We start from the raw sequence: 26,085 nt of genomic DNA, 5'->3' as shown, positions 1-26,085 counted from the left end.
CTTTTTGGAACCTTTCCTGTGTAAACATCTCTTCTTGTCTTCGTAAAGCTGACTTCTTCCCTGAGGGCTAGAACAGTCAGAAAGAAAGGTGACAAGTTTAACCTGTACACTTCCTAGATGAATGAGATCAGCAGAAGCAATTAGTGTGTGATTTATGAACCCTTCCGGAGGCTTTACCTATGACGCACTAGGAGCAGGCGCAATGTGTGGTCACCTGCAGAAAATGGGAATGGACAGAAAAAGGAGAGCCCGGCTCTGGTGCCGTGGTGGCAGTGACAAGCCATTAGTTTTAGAACATAGAATTATTAAAAGGATTTGTCACCATTTAAACAGAAACCTAAAAAAAAAAAATCATAAGTCAACTAGCTAGGGTAGGAGCTTTCTACTTAGCTCTTTAATATGCAACTTTTCTGTGGGTGATTGTGGCATGAGCCCCATGTGTTTGCAGGAAGACAAATTTCATACAGCTCTGTGTTTCGGAATTATGGGTTTCTGATGTGGTAGACCTCACCTGTGCTGTCATAAAGGTTCTTTTTCCACTTGTGTGCACTAATAATTATGCTGGGGAGTAGATAGGTCCTATATTGCACTATCCTTGAACAGAGATGGAAGGGCTGAAAGAAAATCACTCTTGGTCCAAATTATATACCGTTAAGTTTTATATAAAATAGTACTTCAAACTCAAGACACTAACCTGCATATTCCCTTACAAGAGCTCACAAATCAGTGCTGAATTGTAGAGGTGATCCAGTTTGGGTACAGCACAGGTAAAGTTCTGTAGGCACTGATGACTCAAATGTTTTTAAAAACCACTTCCATGCAACATGTCTGTAGAAACGTATCCGCTAAAGTCTGAGGACTGACTCATTCTATCAGCGTGAGGGTACCACGGGAGGAGTATGCTACGTTACTGTTTTGGGGTTTTTTAAATCAAAGTGGTGAAAATCTGTATTCAACACAGATAAGCGTCAAGGCCTGGAAACATGATTTTACTGCTTCAGTTGCACTTTTCTGCCTCCCGAACACGTGCTTCAGTGAAATTACAGACAACAAAGAACATTCACAACTGTAATGCACTAACTCCTTGGATGTTCGACTATATTTCCAGTCCAGTTCCTCAGCAGTGCAGCAAGAAAAATCCTGAAGCAAAGCCCTTGGTATTAATTGTTCTGCAACTGGCTCAGTCCGAGAGAAGAATCTGGTGCTCAGGATCATTTCTGGGTAGTGTATTTTAATTTTATGTTGAGCTTGTAACCAGCTGCTGTGGCTATCAAGCTTAATGTAGTTAGCTGAGTAATTGCTGAGACTTGCGTGCACTTCCTGCTAAGACGGTAATTTCATGATAATTATCAAAGACAGACTCTTTTTAGAAGATCTGTATAGAAAACAGCTCTTCTAATGGATGAGAAAAGACACTTTGGAAGCTACTGATTTTAGCATGATGCATATGCTAAGTTTGCCTCATGTTAAGGAAGAATAATATCAAGTACAAAGACCCCAGAAGATAATTTCAAATCCTCTAAGAATGATGACGATAACTCAAAGCTCATACATGCACAAAGCTCTAAGCCTCTCTGCTTTGGCTAAAAAAAGGAACAGTTTTGCATTACTTGTCCCCCGTCCCCCCCTCCTGTCTGAAAAGTAGTAAGCATAAAGGCACTGTTATAGAAACATAAGCAGTAATTATGCTCTGATTTGAGAGACTTGGTAGCACCAACTCTGAACAGTGACTGTGGCTGCTGTCCATACCTTGCCCCTGTCTGTTACACCCTGGCGCTAGTGCTGTTGGTGCAACAAAACCCGCAGCAATGTTATTCCTACAAACAGCACCCTGCTTGTGTGTATGTGTAGGAATAGAGATGCTGCCCCTGCAGAGCTCTCTTGCTGGGTGGGAGGAAGCATAGGGGAATGGTTAAAAGAGAAACATGCAGATGCACAAGATTTGGAGACCTTAATTTCATACCTGCTCCTCCCAGTGACTTGCTAGTTTTTAGGTCAAGTTGTTTCATTAGCCTGTAACTATTTCCTTGTTCGTGACACAGTTAATACGGCAGAGGTAGCAAAGGTGTCTGTGGCTCTTTGAAAGGTGCTCTGGAAATAATTATAAAATTTCGTGGTTAAAAAGGTGTATGAAATATAATCGTGGATGTACTTACAGTTTATTCTTAGGAGACCCAGAGAAGAGGCTCAATCCAGAAAATCTCTTCTTAAATAGTCGCTCACGCTTTTTTCGGCTGTGCTTCCCATCTCCTATGCTTGCTTCTGTGAGTTCCTTCTTTCCTTTGTGCCAGCTCATTTTATCTGTCATCACAGCAGCACCTGCTTAGATTAAAGCCGAAGTCTGAGTAGCTTTTTCGGAAATCTCTTCCTCACTGTGTTGCACCTGGTGATCTGTTACTCTACAACCTGTAAGTGTCCTGGTTACGCAGAAGGTTTAGTCAAGATCAGTGAACAGCCGCTTTCCATCAGATGGAGCAAATAACTGCTTTGAAAATCCTGCGGACACAAGGCGACTCTGGATATTCTTACTCAACCGCTATTCCACGTAATTATGGAAAGTAGGCTTGGACATTAAATATAATAAATATTTCCCTCTAGGTGCTCTCTTTCATGATTAGGCTAGTTGCTAAAAACCAGGAGAGGAGGCGGCTTGCTTGATGAAAGCAAAGAACCGGGAGCAGGTGAAACAGTTTCGTGCAGAGAAACAGAAGCAGTGGAACAAATGTGAGATGGAACAAACACCGCAAAGCAAAAACCAGAATGCTGAAAAGATGAGAAACCAACTGGAGATTTTAGTTAAGGCTTGGAAATTGTTTCCTTTTTCTTTTGATAAAGCAGTTGATTAGTCTGCATTTCCGCGTTGCATTGCTTTGTCTCCAAGAATTATCCCTTTGGCCTCTCTGATTGAATTAGTCTCTCTGCTCTAAATTTGATACTTAGTAATTGCGTTAACTTTTGGTTGCTTGACTTGGAGGGTCGTGTTCATCCCCTCCTAATGATTGAAAGTGCTTGTCTGTTCCTACTGTTCAAAATATTTTCCGCAATCATCTAAAACAAGAAACAAAGTTTTGGAGTCTTAAAACCAAAACTGACAACGATTTTGAAGTACGCACTTTTCTGATTTTACTCTTCGTCTCTTCCCCACCCCCCAAACCAGCCTTTTAAGGACATTTCTCCTGAACCAGTTTTTACAGTAGGATATACACAGGCGGGAGAGACTCACTGTGCAAATGCTTTACAGTTTTTCATTATGTTACTCTTATTTACCAGAGTGATATATTGACACACATTAACAAGAAACTATAAATACCTCAAAGGAACAAAGAGTGACAGACCTTTCTGCTTATGCTTGGTAATGAGCCACCCAGCTTTTTAACAGAACCTAGGTAAGCTGGACCTGTTTCTGCCACAGAAATGGTAGAAAAGACTTTTTAAGAAAGAAATTACAAACAGTTCATTGACCTGTAAAAGGAAACTGTCACTAAAGAATTACTGTGCTATTAAGGAGTGAATAAAGGTTGTGAATGAGAGAAAACTACCTCACAATTACAGACTTCCCTTTGGTTTTTAATTTGTGACAAAATAATCTGCGAGTTCCAGACCTGTTTTAGGCATACAGTGGTGCTGAGGTGAAGCTTTGCAGAACAGACCAATCTGTGGCTAATGAAATCAGCGACTGGGGAGGCAGGAATCTGCCTTACCTCTGAGAAGTGAGCTTCAAAGGCTTCTCACTGCAGGATCTTTCAGCACTAATTCCTCTTGTCTAAAAGATCAAGAGAGGAAAATGTAACATTGAAAGTACAGATGTAAGTATGTGGAAATTGGTGACAAAGAATTGAAGATACACAGAAGGGGTCTTTTCCAAAGCCTTCTAGTCAATTTTTTAAAAACTGTACTTTGACCATGTATTTTATAGTATTTCATTTTTCTTACTTCTGAAGACGAGGTTGTCTGGCTCTACTGAGCTTCCAGTGTAATCAAATTCTAATGATGTAGGGGGAGTTCCTCCTATACTTCACCTGTATGTTTAAATATGTTGCCAGATCAGAAGATTTGAATACCCAGTATTTGAATAATTGATGTCTTCACCTTCCTTTTCCACTTAAATCCTGTGAAACTTGACTACCATTGCTTGCAATACACCAATTAATGGCCCTCACCTTCACTTAGCAACAGCAATAGTGGGGATTTTTGTGAGCTGAAGTAACCAGTAATAGTGTAACAGTGGCTAGCTCTGAGATTCACTTTATCAAGTGGTCAGTCTGTAGACCTATAGATTACATAATGACTCTTTAAAACAGGAATCCTACTTGGAGATCTGGGAGAAAATAAATTTCCTTCAGATGAAGATCACATAACAGCAGTGGGGACAGCATGTTCAGGAACCTCAGTGGTGTATCTGTAGGTTGTCTCTAGTTAATTGTTAAGGTCTAATACCTGCAAGACTTCAGATGTCAAAACTGATAGCCACTGACGCTTGCTTTGACTGCTTTCATTCCTGGACTGCCTGAGCAGCTTATTAGTGCCTCTGTAACTGCCTTCATATTTATAAATACGATTTCAGGATAAGATATGAATTACAGATGGGGGGGGGGGGGGGGGGGGAAACCACAACAAAAAAACACAAAAAAAACCCCAAACAAAACCAACAACAAAACAAACACAAAAAATACAAACAAAAAGAAACTGCAAACCAACCTACCGCAATTTGCAAACAAGACTGGTAGTTTTGCCTACCCAGGTCTGACAGGTTAAAGGTGCAGGAAACCACTTGCCAGAACTGGAGCCTTTCCGCAGCCATCCCTCCAACTGCAGGAGCGCTCAGCAGCCCTGGCCCAGCTGATATCCCCTGAGGTAAAAGAACTGAACAGAACAAGAAGTAAAATCTTTGTGTCAGGGACTGTCACGCAAACACGCAGGGCAAAAGATGCCAGATGCCGAAGGAGGTCTGGAGGGAGGAAATGACATGATGAGCCACTTGGGAAAGATTTTTCTGTGTCCCCAGGATGCAGCTTTTCTGATCCAGTTCTGTGTCATAATTAAATAAAATTTAAGCTGTTTGAACTAATTCTGATCATATTATTTTTTGACACCACAGGGTGTCTCTGCACCTCTTCTTACACCAAAGGCTTTGGTAGCCTTTCACAGCAAGCTGCAATCTCGGGAATGTACGACTAAAGGAAAATGTCCCCTAGCTTAGCTGTGGATTTTCTTCAGGATCATGAACCTTCTTGGATTGGAATGGTGAGGGCTTCATTAGCTGGTGGGAAATTCCTCTTTAACAAGGCCACGGTCCAATGATGTTACTTAGTTTGGTTTTGAGAGCTCTCCCATATCAGATCACAGAAAGCCGTGGCCGTATGATGTGTTGCACTGATCCAGCTTAAGCTCATGCTGCACTATGTTCATGATGTTTGAAGCATTATCCCTGTACTGGCACACTTCTGCTAAAGCAGGCAGTGCCTCTCTGCCATTTTACCTTTACCCTTACATGGGTATTTGCTGTTCTTCTTCCATCAGAAGTTGGCATAAACACTGTATCGCGTGCTCTGGATAGTTTGTATATTAAAACTGTTTCATGTTGGGTTTAGGGTTTTCCAGGAGGTTTTTTGAGACTTAGAGCTTTGGTCTAGCATCACCACTTACTTGTTCCACCCTCAGTATAGTGGGGACATGAAGTCATACCACAAAAAGGGCAGGAAGGTCTAGAGAGCTGGTCTTGCTGTCCCGGGAGCTCCTGGCCCCACTAGCCACGCATGACTTCTCGCTTCCTCAGTATTGAAATGTGTTTTGGGTTTGAGGACTAATAATGTAGCAGGTAGTCCCAATATTGGGCTTAAGTATATGCGTGGGTGTTGGTGTGGCTGTGTGCTACAGGGGTATCATATAAACATATCTGTGGGATATCTGAAAAGTAAACTGTCCTCAGGAGGAAAGAGTTGTGAAGGAATTCCAGATAAGAAGTGCTGGGCTAAGTAGTCCATCAATGGCTAAAGCTTAAAGCTAGTCAGGCATCTTCTGATATTCATCAGGGCATGTCAGTTGGTTGAAACTCCAGCTCTTTGTAGAGAAAGTCCAGCTTGAAGTGTTCTTCTACCAGGAAAAGTTTGCTAGGGCCAGGCTGTTATGAGTGCAATATGGGAGCAAGCCCTTAGTGATGTGGTCAGATGTAGAAAACTAAGGCTTGGGGTGCTGCCCTAAGTGATATTTATTTATCTATTCATGCAAATAATTAGCTTCAGTAGAAGAGCCAGAATCGCTCTCCCCTGGCTGTAGGTATGATGGGGATTTAACACAGTGGGCAACCTCTCAGGCAGTGGAGGGAGGAGGAAGAGAGGTTCCTGTGACTAAGTGGCCCTGTGGTGTTCTGCCCTTCCCAAGGGGCTGGATCCCCTTCAGAGCTGGCAGCCAGGGGCTTGTATCTGAATCAGGCTGTGATCTGAGCCTGGTTTTAGGTGACAACTGAGTGTCCTAATGCCCAGACTGCGTACTGCTGCTCTGGGTGTTGTCACATTCCCTGGTTACTTTCTTTATCCATGAAAATATTCAGCTGGTTGATATCAAGTTTAGAAATTGTGACTGATGCGTTGCTCACCCCTAGTACCTGTACCTTTGCCTGTTGCTTTGAGGGACAACTCATCTTTCCTTTGGCTTTCACATTCAGAAAACACAGATTTGATCTGATGACACTGATGGACTTTATCCCCAACAGGCACCCCAGGGTCTAAACACTTATAAAAGCTCCTCTGTGTTGCAGGTAAGCCCTTGCCTTACTTGGGCAGATGCCTGATTTTAAAGGCTTGTGCTAGCTGTTGCTGAAATCGATGGAAAGTTAGTGAATGCAGTGACTGGTGGAGTATCTTTTTACAAGTAAAATGGAACAAGGTAGCACTGGGACAGCAATGTTAAGGTCCCACTGCTTGAAAATCTGACTCTGTAGCCTTTCTTCTTCCTTGGCCTCTGATTAGAGTATGCCATGGCCTTGGCTTAAGCACAAAGGAGCATGTTCTGCTTCAGAAGAAGTTTTGCTGTGTTCAGGGGTGGGGTGGGTGCAAGAGAAGTGCTAATGTAAATGAAGGGGATTCAGGTTGGAGAGTGGGTGCCTGGACCCAGGTGGAGTGGGAGGTGAAGGCTGCAAGAAGTCAAAGCCGGGAGCGCGGACGCTTGCACGGCTGTATTCCACCTGAGAGACGCAATCATTTAAGAAGCAATGGTTGATCTAGCGGCTCATCTGCCTCTGGGTTTGCGCTGTGTTACCTGTAGGAATTACGGTCCTGACAACTCGCTTGTTTTCATTCACACGTACTCGCCCATGACAGCGCAGATTGAACTGCAATGCCTCTCGCGATTTTCTTCTTTCTTCCTCCACCTGCCCGCTCCCCTCTCCGCCCCGCCCCTTTAATTTTCTTTCTGGCGAGGAGAGGGAGAAGGAAGCGGTTACCTGAAGACGCGCGGGCTTTCACCGGAGCGCCGCGGCCGGCGGAGCGGGGCCCCGGCAGGCGCTGCCCGCCGCGGGCGGCTCCCGCCCGGCGGGGGGCTGGGGAGGGGGCCCCGCCGCGCCGCGGGCTCTGTGATGCGAGGCGCAGGCATGCTCAGTAGCCGGTGCCTACCCCTCCTATCGCAGCGGCGGTGCCCGCGCTGCTAGGAGGCTGCTTGCAGCGGGAGCGGAGCCGGAAAGCCATCTTTGCTGGAGGGAGAGGCAGCGGTCCCTGAGCTCGGCACCCGCTCGGCTGCACGCCATGTGAGTACCCGGCGGCCCACGCCCCTGTCCCACGCCCCTGTCCCACGCCCCTGTCCCACGCCCCTGTCCCACGCCCCTGTCCCACGCCCCTGTCCCACGCCCCGCTGCGCTGCGGGCTGCCCCGCAATGAAACACGCGCGGAAAGTTGACAGCCGCCGTGGGGGCAGGAGAGTTGCTCTGCAGACTTGGGAGGCATGGCTGGGTGTTACCCTGTTGCTTCCGCAGCCGAGGGGGGGATTAACTTCTGCCATCAGGCGTCGGCTTGGTGCCCGTGGGGCGTGGGGATGGAAACGGGGATGAAACGTCTGAAGGTGCCGTAGCCCCGGTGAGCGGCGGCCGTGCGGTTGCCGGCCCCGAGGAGGCGCTCCCAGGGCGCGGGGCTTGGCGTGTGTCATTCCGCCAGCCGGGGTCTGGAGCAAGCGGCATCGAAGTCTGGTCCCTCTGCTACTGCTCTGAACGCGTGAGCGCCTGGATGGGGCTCTCGCTGCTGTTTATCCAGCTGCCAGGCAGCAGTGGAGGGGATTATTGACACGTCTCTAACTTGGATTCATGCTCAAAAGGAAACGCTGGGCCAAGATCCTCCACAGGTTCAAGTCAGGAGTGTTCGATGGCCTGAGTCACTCAGTGCTGCTGATCCGCAGCTGCTGGGTCCTGTTTATTTTCACTCTTTAATGAAATGTTCTCTCTCAAATGCTGGCTGATCAGTTCAGCCTCACCACCCCCAGTACTAATGGCTTCCTGTCAGCAGCGCTTGATAATAATCTGTACCTTCTTGTAGCACCTCTTCAAATATCTCTTCCAAGTCTTTACATTCAGCATTAACGGAAGCATTAATGTTCTCTGCTAGGCAGTGGCGAAACCCCCAAAGTCAGTCTGAAACCAGATGTGTGCTGAGATAAGTAGGAATTGGACAGACCCCTGTTCATTCACAAAAGCATTCAGGTAGCCAAATACATCATTTTACTATCGTCTCAATTCATTGCTCGTTCCCAGTGACTCCTAAGGGACAGCAGAGAAGATGTCGAAAACAGTCATTCGCCTGCAGTGCTACAGAACATGTGGGGGACCAAATACCTGATGGTATTGGGTGGTCTCTGAAGAACTGGAGATTGATTGATTCAGACAAGATGAGGAGTGGAAACAGCCCTGGCGATCTGTGATTAAATTACTTTAAAAATATTTCCAATTACCAACTGTTCTTCATGAGGGGTTTTCAAAATAGAGTCTACAAGCACACGTTCGGAAACATTGGCTTTTTTCATTCATGCTATTTTCTATATAACATCTCGGACAATAAGATTTTGTCCATGTTGTCTAAAATGTTTCCGAAGCCAGGAACTCTTTAGAAGTTAAAAAAAAAAATTGTTGTCCAAGTGAAGATTCCTTATATGAACACCAAACTCCGTCTAGTAAAAGCCAGTTCGCTGTAAGCTCTGTTGCCTAGCTGTGTTTGTATCAAGAGCCAGATGATGACATCAAATACTTTTATTCCTGTGAGCTGTTCCTCAATGATTAATACAAGAGTTTGCTGCTGCAGTATTACACAATCTAAGCTGTTCAGACACTAAGCAATAACTCAGATAATGTTTAACTTAATCTGTGTATATTTCAGTCCTGGTGTATATAGATGTTTATGAGAGCATGTATAAATAAAGCAGAAAGGGTGATGCTGATATAACTCAGTCGTACTTCTTCTGTTGGGGACTTGCATCAGCCTTCTGATAAAAATTAGAAGAAAAAAGGAAAGCGTTTTTTGTCTATTTTGGCAATACAGACTTTCAGTTTGATAATCGAAACAAAGCCAAGACAAATACGCAGCTTGTCATTGGCAGTGTCAGTTGGCTTCTGTTTCATTGCCAGATATTGTAATGAAAACTTTTTTTTGAACATCTGCACGAATATCATGTCCCAGCAGCTTCTGAGTTACTGATGAACAACAGAGATAAATGTGTATTAGCTACTGACTTGTAGCAGCAGCTACAGTTGTAGTTCACTGGACTATAAAAGCTAATTGCTAGTGAGCACCAGATGCTCTGTAGAGGCCACTTCTGCTGTTACACCTATAGAGCATTGCAAACGCGGACTTTTCTCATGTGCGTATGCAGACATGCACATGAGACACGATGCTGTGTCTTCAGCTGGTGCGAAGACCAGCTTCACATGGTTAAGAGAGAGTGTCAGTAAAGAACTCCTTCACTGGGTCAAATGACAGGTCCATCTCTTCTAGTGTGCTGTCCCCTAGAGCAGCTTGCAGGGACCGCTCGGGGAAGAGTACAAAAGAACAGTGGGTATGCAGTGGTATTCCCAGAATCCTTTCCCCGTTTCCAGTGATTTAAGGCTCAGGGAGTGTCTGAACTTGAGGTGAGTTCTTTGGATTGCATGGCTCCCAGTGGGTTTTGTTGTTCTTTCAGGAAGGTGTCCGGTTGCTCCATTTGCAGTGTCCTGTGGTGAGGAGCTCCACAGCTGGACCATGCAGGGTGTGAAAGCCACTTCCTGTTGTTTTTGAGCTAGCAGATAGCAGGTTCTGTCTGATCTTACTCTTGTACTGGAAATCAGAGAACAGCATTCCTTGTTCACCATTTTCTCTGTGATTCATGATTGTGTACCACTCCTGCGACCTACGCTGATTTACATCACGTGGCAATCTGTCCCTATGGCCTCTATTGCAGTGAGTACAACCCAGGGCAGATAAGGTACATTCAGGTAACCGGCATCTTTCACCTTGGTGCAGGCAGAGGAGAGGAAGCTGTGACATAACAAGGTTGAACGAAAGGAGAAGGATATAAGAGGGGTCTAAAGCAAGAACAGAGAAGGGTTGGACCATGCCAGTGCAGCTGGGAAGATTGTTCCAGATGTAAGGGAGAGTGCACAGACTTACTTGGAGTGGATGTGAGGAGCCGCGAAGGGAGATGAGGAGAAAAAAATGGCGCTCAAATCTGAGGCGCTTGTAGGCTTTGTTCCTCTTTGGAGAATAGACTAACAGCAGCAGGTGAAGTGTTTGGTTTTGTTTCTTTTGCAATGGTCACATCTCCATAGGTAATTACATATAATAGAAGCTCATGGCATCATGTCATCTGTTGTTTACAGATGGGTCAGTGACCAGACAGCAGGGTGCCTTTGATTACGTTAATCCAATACTAATGTCCTCTGTTGCAGGGTACAACTGTTGTGAGACAAGCAGCAAAGCAAAGCACCTGGCTTTCCCTGGGGCGGAATTGCCTCACTGTATCTCATTCCTCGGGTATCAGTTAGAGCTTTCTTAAAAAAAAAAAAAAATAATCCTTCTGCCTGTTTTAGAGCAGCAAGGAGTACATCCTGGAGGGAATGGATGGGATTAAAATGGTTCCACCAATTGTAATGACTCTGTTCTCGTTGAATGTTCAGTTTCTCTGAAAAGAATGGTGTGGCTATGGTCTCCTGCTGTGAGTAGAGCAGTGTTTAGCCCTCCTTTTGTGGGCATAATTTCATGAAACTCAGCAAAATCTCCCTGCTTGGCCCTTCGCTTGTACTGATCAGCAGAGACAAACCAATTTAGTACTGTTCTCTCCACAATCCTGAACCACTGCTTGTAGGGAGTTTAATGGCTTATAATAGTGCGTGCAGCCAGTGCACGTGCTAGGAAAGTAGCACATGTGGAGGAGTAAATTTTCTAAGTGGTGCAGCTGTTTCCATGCTGGTAAGTGTCTGTGTCCCCTTAGAAATACATTCCAAAAGAGCTCCGCAAATCCATGGTGGCAGGAAGGTTTGATTCCACTGGAGCTCTGAGTTTTACATCTGGTGGCCAGCTGCCTCAGACCCAGAGAAGCTAGATTCAGTCTTGACGTTTTCTGACATTTTTCCCCCCTGCAGTCAGCCAGAGGGACAAATAGTTTGACGGTCACGTAGTGTTGGTTTGCACAAGCATAGCTATGCAGCAGTTGGTTGTTCTTTTCTTGTAAGGGATGTAATGGAGCTTGTAGTGAAAATAACCAGGCTGTACTCAGCGGAATGGGGCTGGGTACATCAGAAGAGGGTGCTGAAAAGGGGAAAGGACCCTGTTTTCAGCATGAACCTTGTTTGCTGGTTCTAAGGCTCACAGCTCTGAGTAAGAGCCTTGAAGTAAGGGTGCCAGGAATAGGAGCTGTTGTATAGTCTGCTGCTTTGAGACATCAACAGAGGGGTGCTCATTGTTTGCTTCCCCTAACTTGCTCTTTTGTGGCATCGTGCAGACAGGGATCTTCTTCATGTATTGCATTAGAAAGAAATGCTTCCAGCTCACATTGTTATTCCTGATACGCTCACTTGCCATTTGAAATAAGGGTGGCTCAAGTAGGTCATAAATCGGTTGGATATTTGGATGATGAGTGTTTGAAAGTGAATCGAACTGAAACTCAGCCTGAAAGTGATCAAACTGAACGGTGTCTTGAGGACCTCAGTGAAGAAAATAATGCCAGAATTGGAGCAACTGGGAATTATATGTGACAAGTACAGACAAAGTGAATATGTGTCACAATAAACATTCTTCAAAACAGGCTTATATGAGGTAGATGAAACACAAATATATTTAATTTGGTGATCCCTTTCCTTGTGACTTAGCGCTCATTCGTTCTGCTATGCGTTGGCCATAACTTGTCCCCGTTGACTTCCAGGCATTTTGTGTAGACAGTTCTAGCTGTGGAATGACTTACAGGAACACTTAAAGTGGCTGTAGTGGAAGCTGAATTGGTCTGCCAAAGGAGTATTTCCCCTTTTTAGATGCTATTTATATAATTAATGTCTTCCTGAAAAATCAGTAATTAGGCTGTAGAGCATCGGGCAAACCCATGTTTGTGTGCACGTGTACAGAATGCTCCCAGGCTGAACAGGCGTGGTTGAAGAAAGAAGAGCAACATATTAAACCAGTTCTCCTTCTCCCCTTCCTTCCACTGCCCTTCTGCCACTGTTTGTAGGATGCAGAATGCATGGAAGATTTTCACTGACATCTTCAGCCAAATGTTTGTGGTGTCCTGGAAGGGGCAGCACCGTCTGCCCCAAATAAGTTCAAAATGATGGAACTGCTCATTTTAAGCAATTACGACTTAGAGAATATTCTCTCACCTACGTCATTCAGTGCTCTCTACTGTCATTATTCGTAGCCATTACCAGTTATTAACTAGGCTGGTGTTTTTTAATGATGCAATTCCTTTTTCCGTGATGTCTGTACTGGAGCTCTCTAAACTCTTTTCCATTATTCACTGAACAACAACCAAATGATTGCATGGTGTGGGTTTTGGGTTTTTTTTAACTGCTCCGTTAAGACAACCTTATGTTTTTCTGTGTAAAGTAGTAACTCATTGAAATAAATCTGTCTGTACCTTTGCACGCGTGTGTTCTGTCAGTTGCAGTTATATTGTAGCGCCTGTACCGGGTGAAATAATTAGAATGGAAGTTCCTGACCAAATGACCTGAATTACCTGATCAAGTTCCTTGATCTCTTCAGATGCAAAATTTAATGAGAAGTATGCAGAAAAATGAAAGGATTTCTATTTCAGAGTAAATGAGAAGGAAATGTAATTTATCAGGTGTTAATTTACACCTGCTGGACTCAGTATCACAGGGTCAAGAAAGAACTCTTCTAGAAAATAGAGATTCTCCTGCGATGACCTTTCAGAAGATCAAAACCACATTGTTTCAGGAACTGTGGGGGTTTGCTTTTTTGGTGGGTGGTTGGTGTGGTTTTTTTTTCCCCAGTATGTTCTCATCTGTTGCGGTACTCTCTAAATGTAAACCGGTAAATGTATTGGAATCAAGTGCTGTCACTGCATATTTATACATCAGAGCTGTAGTTTGCTTTTGTTTTGGAAACACCAAATAGCTGACAGTTTGTGTTTGTGAGTAGTCTAGGAACTTCACTGGAGTTTTTATTACTATGAAACGTCAATACCACGCAGAATTGAGACAGCCTTTGCAAGAAGCTGGAGAGAGAAACAGAGCTGATGGGCGGTAGGAATATACCGGCTGCTGTGATGTGTCCTGCTTCATCAAATGGTGTCCTTACTCTGGAGTCTAAGTAGGAAAGGAAGTGTCCACAGAGTTTACAAAACTCCTTATGTGGTCTAGAAGAGAGTTGAAGAGAGGAAATATACAGTGATAAGTGTTGTACTGAACTGTTGTTAGTGCCTGATACAGGATAGATGCTGATTTTCTTTTGAGATGCTCAGACCAGATCCAGATGGGAACTTATATATTGAACTTAAAAAATTTTAATTGGAAAATGAAATTGAAAAATTGAACAGTATTAAAAATGCACTTGTCATAGGGAAAAGGTGTTTCTTATTTCCCATTCTGGACGTGGGAAAATGTGTTAAGTTACAAAATTATCGGAAAACTTATTTGCATTCTTTGAAATGAAGTTGCAAAATTTGGTTTTAAATTCTTTCTTAGAGGACTGTAGTGCACATGAGACATGTTTTGCAAACAATTTTTGGAGATACAAAAAAAATCTGAATGGACAGTGTCCTAAGCAACTTCATCTAGTGGGCCCTCTTTGAGTAGAGGGTTGGATTAGATGATCTCCAGAGGTTCCTCCCAACCTCAGCACTTCTGTGATTCTGTTTGAAAAGGTAGGTCAAAATTGAATATGCTGAAGTAATTAAACTAACATTTGGCCATTTCCCAAACGGTCAAGATTTTGACTTTTCATCCATGATAACTTGGTAGCGCTTTCATCTTCAACCCATGGGTAGTGGATGCCGCAGAAATACCTGTAGTAGAAGGGGAAAACGTATGGTATTAAGGAAGGAAGGAAATGTGGGAGTTTAAAAAAAAATGCAGATCACTGGAACGTGTTATTACATTTGGCTTGAATGCAAAGGTTTATATTCCTCCCACAGAGAACAAAACCCAGGTTCCCTGCAAGCGAGCTTCCTCATCTTGCATATTCAATACAGTCTTCTCTAGCTTGGTGTCTGCTCCCATCTCTCTACACCATGTCTTTCAGTAGCTTGGTAGTCTGGAAGAAGCTATCATTCTGTTCTCCTGTAAATGTTGTCTCAGTAATGCAGAGTGCACATTTTAATAAAGCTATATGTGTTTATATTAAGTTAGGGTGTCCAGATGCACAACAGAGGAGAAGCAAATCTCAGTGTCACATGCAGCAGGCTGGAAAAGATAGGAATTGCTGGTAGTAGGCAAGGTTGCCAAGAGTGGTGTGCTGACCAAGACAGGAGTTGTGACCCACCGCTACAGAGCTGTGGCTTTTGCAGCTCAGTTTGTAACTTCTGGAAATGGTGGGTTTAATCCCTGGTTTATCTGGCAAGATGGTGGCTGTTGAATTAGCACAAAGGACCGTGTTGCTTCAGGGCATGGCTGCGGCGGAGAACCCTTCATCTGTGGAGCCATACAGGAGCTCTATGGGCTGTCAGAAGCAGGACAGATCCTGAGCCCAGCATCTTCCCTGCCTCTCCACATCTCCTTCCTCAGTTCATGTACCTCTGGAGGAGAGGTGAGGAGTGAGTTTTCCCAGTGAGCCATGTGAACGGCAGTTCTTGCTAGAATTAATCTCTGAACCTTCCAAGTGAATAATGCACCCGAAGCACTCGGCTCTACTGAAACATGGTTGCCTACATAAGAGCAAGTGTGGATCTGTGAAGGAAAGGACTTTCTGAGAAGCTGATGGAGCCAATTCCCATCTCCTCTGCGCCCACAGAAAGGCTGGGGTGCTGGCTCTGGGAGGTGGGGGCGGTGTAGTGCACTAGTTGACCTTTTAGGCACTGAGGTCCCAAGCCAGGCAATGTGCCAGCATTTTAGAAACACATGGGTCCTGGTAAAGCTGTTCCTAGAAACTACAAAAATCATTAATTATCCCTAAATCTGCTTGTTATCTACTTCAGGAGGTTAATGGTTAGAAATTATGTTTGTTCATTTGAGTTAACATACAAAAATAACTCCTCTTGATCATGCTAGTGAATCTGGCCCTACCCAGGGCCTTAATTACAGTGTACTGCAGTAAGGCAAAGGGCACTGCTGCTAGAAAGCACAAACCTTGAAAGTAACAACCCCAGCTGTTGGCACAGACTATCACATGGAATAGTGTTTTGTACGTTATTTTGGATTTTAGAGGGGAATTCTAAGACCGGACATTTCTTATTGCTCTCAGTGATCCTGAACAATACTGAAAAAAGAGGAAAATCTCTCTCTCTCTCGTTGATCTGTGGGAAAGCTTCCTGAACTCCAGCTAGGTTTGCTGATAGCTCTGATAAAGAATGGTTCCCCCTCCTTTTTCCTTCATGTGCCTTTAGTAACATCCATTTCCAGTGCGTGCACAGAGAGAGTAGCTGCACCCAACAGCTGTCACCCATGGTGACAATTCAGATGGGGAAAGGGGAAGGGAAGCAAAGAAACAAAGAGCTTTAATGAATAGCAGCAAAAACAAAGTTGTCATCTAACCCAGAAAGGCATAGAGCACTTTGTGCTATCACCAAGTAGCTAAACTGATTGGCATTGCACTTTGTGATGGCACTTGCCATCTTGAGTGGGATCAAATTTTACAAAACAAGATAATTGGACTTGCCTATTGGTAAAAATATAAAGGTTCCTAAATAGGAATCAGGCTGAGCATCAGTAAGCAAACCTGTGGCAGAATGACCTTGCATCCCTTGTACAGGGTGAGAGTGGTGAATGCTGCAGGCCTGATTTGCTAGGACTGGTTCTGGCCACGTACTCGTATTTGCAGGGGACAGTTGTATAAAAATATAGCGTTGTTTGTTTTCTGTCATAAGAGCACTGAGTGACAAAATAGTTCTTCCAGAAGGCTTTGGGTATCTGGTTGTTTCCCGCACTTCAAAAGCTGACTGAGATTTGATGATGATTTATAGCCCATCAGCTTACCCGAGAATTTAAAGGTAGAATTCTCTGAGCTGGTGTCAGCGCTGTGGCTGAGAGCCTTTCTGCTGATTGGGATCCAGGGAGAGCTCAGCTTGAGAGTGGGTACTGCCAGGATGAATCAGCAGACATCTTCCTGGAAGCAATCAACAGTCTGGATATCCCAAGTGTTTAGCAGTGATCCCACCAGGCTATAAAAGTCTGCTTCTGAAACGTTTGACTTCTTCTTTCCAACAAGGAGCTATACAGTCATTCCCTGACAGCTGTGATATTGTCTCCCACACATACATGAAGATCACACAGTGACATTTTTCAGCAACTTTGTTTACTAGATGATATCAATACAAAAATATTTCAAGACACTTAACATTTTGATGCTTTTCTCTCTGCATTGAACATTTTAGGGAGACTAGGAGAAGGGAACGGAAAGGCAGAATATGCCCCCTGTGTCTTGGCATGTTGATACATGAAGCAACATGGTCTCTTGTATTTCATCTTCAAAACTGATGCGTGGCTACAGCAGCAACGTTAAGGCAAAGATCCTTGCATTAGCATGTTCATTGCCTTTGTTGTGACAATCAGTTTTATGCAGTGAACTCTAGGGGAGAAAGAGCAGATTTGATTTTAAATTCTATGCAGAGACTGAAATGTTTTAGCAGTAGAATGATCTTCTAACAGAAATCACAGCTGACAGGTGCTTTTCTTGTTCAGTTCCCACCTGGCAAAGCCAGTTACAGACTACGCAAGTTGACATTTTTCTTGTTGCTGACCCCCAGATAGCTGTTTGCTGAGGATCTCCTTCATCACCACCATTTATTTTAGAAATAAAGCCTGTTTTCAGTCCTGAGCCCCCTCTCCCAGCCCTTCGTATTTCATGAGCAGTCTGGATAGTGAAACTTGTCATGCAGAAAGAAGGCACTTTGACTTAGACTAAAATGTAACAATTACAGAATCAAACACTCCCTGTATTTGGGCAGAGGAAAGAGCTTAACAAGTCAGATAGTGTGTGTGTATGAATCAAGAGGGGGCCTGTGCCTTGGGGAGGGGAGCATTGTACGAACAGAGAAGAGCTGAGTCCCTCTCAGAAATATTCTCATTCCTGTTGTGTTCTGTCCGCGAACAAGAAGTACCAAGATTTCTGAGTAACTTGCTGTGGTCTTCGAGGAATGTCTAGTTCTCATAGCAAGTAAAAGAACTCCAGAAACCTTAAGTGTGATCGCACTGAAGTGTTGCTTGTATTGAAGTCCCTTAGAAGATTAAGTGTTACCCAGCAAAGGCAAAAGGAGTCCAAGAGGTCATACCTGTTTGGGAAGTTAAATCCAAAATCCTCAGAGGCAACATGGCTACTGGCTCTAGATCAGGCTCAGCTCAGAGTTAAATCATTCTGCACAAGGTACTTTCACTCTGAGATGCTGCAGTAGCATTGCATAACTTGAAAGAAAACATTTTTAAAAGTAGAAAAACCCATGTAGTTCAGAAGGTAACTCCCAATGAATTAAGCATTACATACTTTGTAATGTTCATTTAATTTAAAATGGCACTTTTTATTTTTAGTTTGGTGATGGTGTTTGTCTCTGGGTTTGTTCTAGCAATGCTTGTCTATAGGACTGAATCTGGTTTACAGCGAAGGCCCCAGCTGGGACCACAGTAGTTGCACTTCAGCGTTCGGATATATGCAACCATTTGCAAAACCCCTCTAGTTGAAAGGATTTTCCTCAAAGGCTTATGTTTATTTCTGTAATCTTTGTTTTGCGCTGAAATTGATTATGCAGGTTGCTTATGGGATTATGCATGTAAATAGCAAAGGAAGGTACTTGATAAAGATTTCTTCATATCTTTAAAAAAATTATCATCTGGGATTTAGGATAGAAAATGAGAAACTCCTCTTACTTGAAGGGTGATGGGGTAACAGACAGGGATAGCAACTTGGTGAGCGTATGGAAAGAGGAGACAGATAGGTGTTTACATTTGCAGCTTGCCGCACCGAGCCAACATTCAGTCTTGTGACAGCACAGTCACATAACAGTATCCAGCAGCCAGGTGTCTTAGGCAGTGACTCATACGCTGAATGCAGCTTTCTATTGTTTTCACTGTGGTCTCTTGTCAACCTGCCGATGGTCTATCTCGAAATCTGCCTTCTCCTGCACCTTCCCAGTGGTTCATGTGACTTGTCTGCCTATATTTGAGACTTTTCCCTTCCTGGGGTGGCTTGATTTCAGACTGATTATAGAATCACCAATGAGCAAGCATCATCTACATCTCCAAGTGACAGAGGGCTCCTCACCTAACTTCCCGTGGAAACAGCTTTCCTTTGAATCCGTACTAGGATGGTAGCATGCGTTTTGGGGCTCTAACAGGAGAAACATATCAAATAGGCTGTCAGTAGTGACAGGAGACAGGACTGCAGTAATTCCCTTGTGTTGTCAAATAAACAAAGGGGCTCCCTCTGCTCTGAGCTACAGTTTCCTTTATTTTGGTCAAAATAGAATAATCTGTGTTTATTCTTCTTGGCTGTCTCTTTGAGAGAAAAAACTAGGCAAACTTGGCTTCGTTCTCTCGTAACAGAAAAGACTAGTTGTAGGCTGAGGTCAGAAGACAATTAATTTAGAATATGTGAGGAATTAAGGTGGGGGCCTTGACTCTTTCTTATACCAAATAAAACTTTTGAATTTCAAAAAAGCCTTTGCATTTTCTGTTCTGCCAAGCTCCAACCTTGTAAATCTTTCTCTTGGGAGTGGTGCAGAAAATAAGTATTGTCAGGTTGGAGAAGGCTTCTTTTACTTTAGTCTCACATCTCAAACAGCGGCACCATGAATGCCTCAGCATTTGCAAAAATACTAGGCACATGAGAGATGGTGTGACCTCTGAACAGCCCAAACAGCCCAAATCTGTCTCGTAATGGAGACTTGAAGTTTTTAACCCTTTTAATTAGCTAGTAGAATTCTAGGTATTCTTGCAGAGGTAGAGAAGTGGTCATGTTAAGCCATCCTTTCCCTGTTTCCAGTTAAAGAGCTTTTTGGACAAAGGCTGACTAGCTTTGTACTGAACACATACACCATGAGTGTGGTGAAGAGAAATAGGACCTCTGCCCTGCTAAAAATGAGGCAACGTGATAGATCTCCCTATGTAGTATTCATGCAGGAACTATTACCTGGGCAATACCATTGCTTCTACTGCTAACCCATGTCTGCCAATGAGCCGTTATAGCAAGGCTGAATCAGGGATCACATGTCTTTGGGATGGAATAGATTGCTTCTGCTTCCTTTTTACTATAATTAGAGAGAGACTGAATGAAAAGGATACAAAGATAGACTGGGGTGCACAACCCACTGCTACATTAGACACCACACCACCTCACTATTGCACAGAGAAGGAAATTAGTGCTGTCTGTTCTCCTGTCTCCAAAGTAGAACAATGGGAAGATACCGTAGTTGGCTCTCCTTTCCCTTAAAAAGAAAAAAACAAGACTCAAGGACTTTGTTGAGTTATCTTTAATTACTAGACCTCTGCCCAAGTAATGGGGGGTGTTTGGAACTGGGAATTCCTTATAGAACCGAAATAGGGTTCTTCTCAAGAAGCCTTTATTTTTCCAGAATGTAGCATATTTTGTATTTCCAAATACAGCATAGATTTTATACAGAACTTGCTCTTGGGCATACTCAGATAAATACTCGAGACGCTTGACTCAGAGATCCAAAAGACAAGTAAGTTGACCTTAAAAAGATTATGAGAGAAGATATTAATACTCCATGAGAAGTGTGAGATTTCTAGGTGAGAAGATATTCAGCACAGGAACAAATACCTCTGCCTAGGAGTATGCAGACTTTTTTTTCAAATTGCCGATGTTTTTAATGACAGCTGCTTTGTGCAAATGTGTATAGAGAATGCCCGACTAGGTGTTTCCATGATGCTGTGCAAGAGCCATTCTGCACATGAGCATTATGATGCAAAGCATGTTCTATTTGACAACTCAGTGTTTTGCTCTGTGTTTAGAAATAAAATCCTGAGAGGCTGGTATTTTTTGCATGTGTGTGCATTAGATGGGTTGTTTTGGGATAGGCAATTTGTTTTGTTTATTTTTCAGACTGTCTAAAAGGGAGAAGTTGTTTGACAAATTAGAATGTTGGAATTCAGCCTTTTGTTTTTGGAGCCTCATCTCCAGTCCACTGAGGTGACTGTTGTCCAAGTTCAGGCAATTTGGCTTTGAAGAGTACTCATTTCTTCCCAGTAGTACTTTGCTTTACACAGAATGTGTTGTTGGTGCTTATCTTATCTATGTGGAGGTATCCTTTATAGCAAGTTTAATGACAACAAAACAGTAACAAATATTTTAAGTCACGTGTCTGTACCGTCAGAGAAATACGTTTAATCAGAGAATACATTTCATAGAGGGACAGTGTGTGGCTATTTACTGCACAGGAACTGCCCCTGTTCATAAAAGCTGAAGGCTGTGGACTGTGTAATACCATACCAGGTAGAAGAGGATGCATCCAGCATCCAGCATCTTTCTCATTCCTTCTTGTCCCCAGTCTGTAACATACACGTAAGTAAAGCAAACATTCTTGCAATATAGCAGTAGTCCAGTATTAGCCATATACAGTTGGCTGAAATCAAAAGAAATGTGTAAATGCCCGCAGGACCTGGGTCTCTTCCATCTGGTACATCAGAGCAGAGCAACAACATGGGTCAGACAAGCTGGCAGTGATTTGAAAGTTCAAGTGAATGCATAAGGTTGAAAACTCCTTGAAAAGGTGGGTGAGAGATTTCCCTTGAAAAACGCCTGTCTGAGAGACACGGCTTTTTTAAATGGGGAAACAAACAGTGAATTTTAATTAGGATAATGGTTTTAATAGGCTAAAAACAATCAAAATACCTCTGTGTGTCTTAAAGACCGTGGTATAGGCAACCTCAGCACTGCACAGATTTACACCATATAAACACTGACAAATCAACCAAGGAAGAATTAAAGTCTTGTTGGACAACTAAGACAAATACAGCCACTGTATATATTTCATGATTTTTTTTTCTTTCAGAATTAACAGCTGTTAGTGGGAATTAAGCAACAAGATAGAACATCTTGGTTTAAATTGAGTAGTGTGAGTGAGTAAAAAGGATTTACATAGTTCTCTTACATGCTTATGATTGTCCCAGAGCTTTAATGAATGTCTTCCCTTTGCTGATGTCCTCCAAATTTGCCTCACAGAATTGAGTTAGTGTGGGATTGTGTCTCCATTACAATGCTCCCAACACTGACATTTTAAAAGAAGTTAAGGCTTCTGTCCTCTTCCTGCATGTTTCTTCTCTCAGAGTACCAGGAAATAAAACAACTTGCAACAACACTTACTCAGTGTGTGGCTGGGAAGGTGGCTTCAGGGTGGTGGCTTCTGCTATTCATGGTTCTTAGTAATCCCTGCAAGTGTGCATGGTATTTGGTGATACGTACCCTAGTAAGTGCCAGTAAGTGGTGAGTGAAATAGAGGAGCAACAGGTTGTAATAGCATGATGCTGGTAGAAGGAAAGATGCTCTGGTCTAGTGAGGCTCACGTAAAGTGTGTTAGTGGGGTAAAATGTAACCATCTCTGCCTTGCTCTTTCTTTTTTTTGCCTCTTTCCTCACCTTTGATTTATGACTAACTCTGACTACCTTTGACTATCTTTCCTCTCCTGCAACTACTCTGCCTTGCAAAATCTTTTGTGGAGCAAGTTTGTTCCAGCAGTGTGTACACAATGTCTGTCTTTTAGATTTTTTTAATTTATATTTTTTTAAATTAGAGGTCACATCTTGTGCCATCAGGAATAAACTTGCCTGACTCACTTCTAACTTGAAACTTGATTTCTTAAATGTTAGTAAATTTAAAGAAAAAAAAAAGGAGGGGAAAAAAAAAGCGGTCATGCCGTGATATGTGAAAGAAACAGAAGCTACGGATTGGGGAAAATATCTTCTCACTAGACAAGACCTTTGAGGAGAGAAAATAAATTCTCTATGGAAAGATCAAAGCACATGAAGTTAATGGCTTATGAAAAGGTAAAAAAAAAAACAAACCTGGAGAAAATAGTAGGCTCAAACATAAGAGGGAAATAGGAGAGAGTGGGTTTTTGTTGGAGATAAAGGATAGTTAGATGGCTAGCTAAGTACGTGAGATTATATGTTGTAGCTAAAAGCTATTATTGGGGAATAGGGATTTCTTTCCTCATGCCTGGCACAGCCTCCACTTACGTGGTGTCAAGGTAGCCTTAGAGTTGCAGTCCTGAATTCCTGCTCTATTGCAGTGTTCTCTGCTGGTGACTACAGCCTAATGCATCCTGTAGTGCAACATGACCTTCTCAGTCTGATGCAGGGGTGATCTAATAACTCCTAAAGCCACTTTAATAGTCTGATTAGCTCTTGCTAGGGTCAAAAATAAACAGAGTTTATCAAAGAAAAAACTATCAGAAACCCTTCTGGTGACCTAGGAGATGTTCATGGGTGAAGAACTGTGGAAAAACTTTTGTTCAGGTTGTTGTTATCAAAGATGATCTGTACTGCTATAGGTATCTATGCGTCGTCTTTATTGCTGCAGTGTTTGATGCCTCGCAATCATACAGAATTAGAAAAAGAACTACAGCTGAGGCACAAAGACAGATCCTCAAAGATCTCAGTCTCGGTGGCATACACATCAGAGGGAATCAGCCATTTGAAATGCCTCTCAAGAAGCTGGGATCAGGTGGCTTAGTCCAAGGCTGTGCTGGGTTTCTGTGGCAGAGCAGAAGCCGCACCTCACTTTTCCCATTTAGTCACCCATCCTGCCTCCAGTCCCACCACAAAGCAGAAATCCCAAGGGACTTATGCCAGTACTTTATATGCACCAGGAGGCCCTAATGACAAAGCAAGTGTTGGATCTACTGAGAGATAGTCGGCCACCCAGAACTATGTGTAGGTGTTGCTGCTTGCCCCTTTGGTTTGTTTCTCTATATGTTTGAGCAGTTGCATCTCCACAAACCTGCCGGCTGTTTTCTGGATTGACAGTGATGTCTACATTGAGTGAGAACCCAACATCTGTTGCCCACCCTTCTTAGCAATACCCGCTTGCCTTCTGTCTTGGGTCAGTTTCTCATTTGTTTTTTCACAGTTCTTAAGAAACAGCCTGCCCCTCTTGTCTTTCTGTCTACATAAGTTTATTTTGAAAAAGGTGGTAGATTTGTATAGTGATTTGTATATTGATACTGTGATGGAGAGCTGATCAATACTGGCATGTATTTAGAAGTGCAGTGTCTTGCCTGTGACCATATGCTGTGAGAGAGGCATTGTTACCAGATGGGGCGAAGAAGGCATTAAGGCTCTGGTAAATCCTAGTCTCCCAGATCTCTCCCCTCATTAATGCTGTCTGTGCTTCTCTGCCATGTGATTTTTTTTTTTTTTTTAACTTCCAAGAAGTGGCTGAACTGATGTAGGAACCATGTTGCTTCCAGCTTACAGGCAATCTTAAATTAAATATATATTTAACTTAATTAAAAATGAAATTGTAAGCCTTTCTTTTTTGTTAGACATCTTCACTTTAAACTAGAAATTCATTTTCCTTATTTTACAGCAGCTGCAAGAGCAGTAGTCTCTCTTGTCTGTCCCCATGACAAGCAAGAATTACATAAAGGAATAGATTCCAGTGCGGGCATAGTCCAGAAGGTGTAGAGCAACATGAGTACAAAATTCAGTTATTAATAGCAAAACACTTCTATTGTCTGTTCTCTTAAGATCTTGTTTAGTTTGGCATAGTATAGACGAGAGACACAAGAAGTGATGAGTACTAGATGCAGCAAGACTGGGTTGGATAGAACAAATGGTTTTAAATAGAAATGTTATTACTGCACCCATCTAGAAATGAATATTTGATATTCAGAATTCTTGATAATAGGATGCCAACAAAATTTAGAAGCAGTACCTGAAGGACAGCTGCCATTGGGTGACTTACACAATATGTCAAGAACTGTTACAGTATTGAGGCCTTTGCCAGCTCTGGGTATGATGCTTATGCTTCTCCCACCTTTTCTAGGAGAATGGGTCTGTTGTAGTCCTTTCTGTGTCATGAGAAAATTGTACACTTAATGCTATGCCTGGCACCATGGTTGTATCTTTTGCTTTTGGTATCTAAAATAGGTATTTGGAGTTATGGAGCTTAACCAAACTCTGCAGCAATTGCTGCTTACCAGTTACCTTCTGGCTTATAGAGATGTGTGGATATAAGGGCTAGTAGCCTCGTAGCTCATAATTAGGAAATTCCTTAATTCCTCCAAAAGCAATAAACCAGGATGTTGAACAAAGGCGCTTTTTTTTTCCTTTTTCTTTTTTTACCACCCATCTTAGTTCAGCAGCCAGGTTTAGATACTGGTCCTGAAATTTCAGTTTTCAACCTTCATTTTATCAAATTCCACTCCTACAAAGTGGTAATCACAGCGGGGCCCTTTTGGCACACGCTGTTCCTGCCAGGCCCAGAGCAACAGACCTGCTCTATGGAGTAAAAGGGAGTGCTACTCCCAAAGACCACTCATGGGTATAAAAGTGCAGTGTGTCCTTCTCTTCTATCTCTTTCTGTTTCCCAAAGCTATGCATGGCTTTTCCTTTGCATGTTGTCAATTTTAGCACCAATCTTTTCCATTTCAGTGCTGATGTATGGAAGATGATAACATACAAAACGTTGCTACAGTAGGGTACTACAATGAGACAATGCTGGAAACACATGCAATTAGCCATATTATTTTTCCTCTTTTAATAGCTGGGAAGAAAACATATGGAATCAGTAAGCAACAAAACCTCAGTTTTCATTTGAAAAAGGAAATAGAGAATGATTCATTCTAAAACCATACGCTCCAAAGGAGGAAGATTTGAATTATTAACAACATATCTAAACATGATGGGTGCTGACACCTTCATCTCTTAGTTTTACTGCCATGGATTTTCTTCACATGCAGTGAGAGAATTTACACTCAGGAAGTGTTAATGGTTTCACGCTTCCTACCCATTTTTAGCTGCCTAATTTATGGAAAGCCATTACTAGGTGAGTCACTGCTTTCACAGGATTAGTGTGGCTGAGATAGAGCTTTGGGTGTTCCTTGAATTTCCATATTTGCTTGAAAGGAACAACAGACCCACATTAAAACTGTTAGTGTTTGGTATTACAGTAGAGTTCAGAGCCTCTGCTCTACTTGATCATGTACAAGTATTGCAACAGATGCTCCCTGTCCCTATAAGCTATAAGTCAGGGTGTCTCATTGTTCAGAAATTGTGCCTAGTTGGATGGGAGTTAAATATTTGCAAAGATTACAAACAGAAGCAATATCAGGAATCTCTCTGTAAAGAACTGTTCATCCTGCAATAACTATTGCAGAAGCACATTTACTCTCTTGTTGATCTTAAGAGGTTTTGGCTAAACATTCACAAGTTAAAAAAATAACAGCCAAGCCTGAGGGTCAGGGTTTGACCATGGGTTGAAATACATGTGGGCTGTCTGTATCATGAATGTAACAGGAGAA

At 42.9% G+C, this 26,085-nt stretch overlaps 1 protein-coding gene across 1 annotated transcript in view; it reads left to right on the top strand.

Annotated features, from left to right (window-relative positions):
* The first annotated feature begins 7,554 nt into the window (after nucleotides 1-7,554).
* LOC104051954 (vesicle-associated membrane protein 2) overlaps nucleotides 7,555-26,085 on the top strand; it is a 49,578-nt gene continuing 31,047 nt past the window's right edge. The window contains exon 1 of the mRNA XM_064457324.1: nucleotides 7,555-7,741. Coding sequence (XP_064313394.1) covers nucleotides 7,740-7,741 — 2 coding nt within the window. The 5' untranslated portion in view covers nucleotides 7,555-7,739. The remainder of the gene's footprint in view (nucleotides 7,742-26,085) is intronic.

This window comes from Phalacrocorax carbo, chromosome 7, assembly GCF_963921805.1.
Source record: "Phalacrocorax carbo chromosome 7, bPhaCar2.1, whole genome shotgun sequence".
NCBI lineage: Eukaryota > Metazoa > Chordata > Aves > Suliformes > Phalacrocoracidae > Phalacrocorax > Phalacrocorax carbo.
The sequence above is the reverse complement of the archived record's forward strand: the minus strand, read 5'-3'. Positions and strand labels throughout refer to the sequence as shown.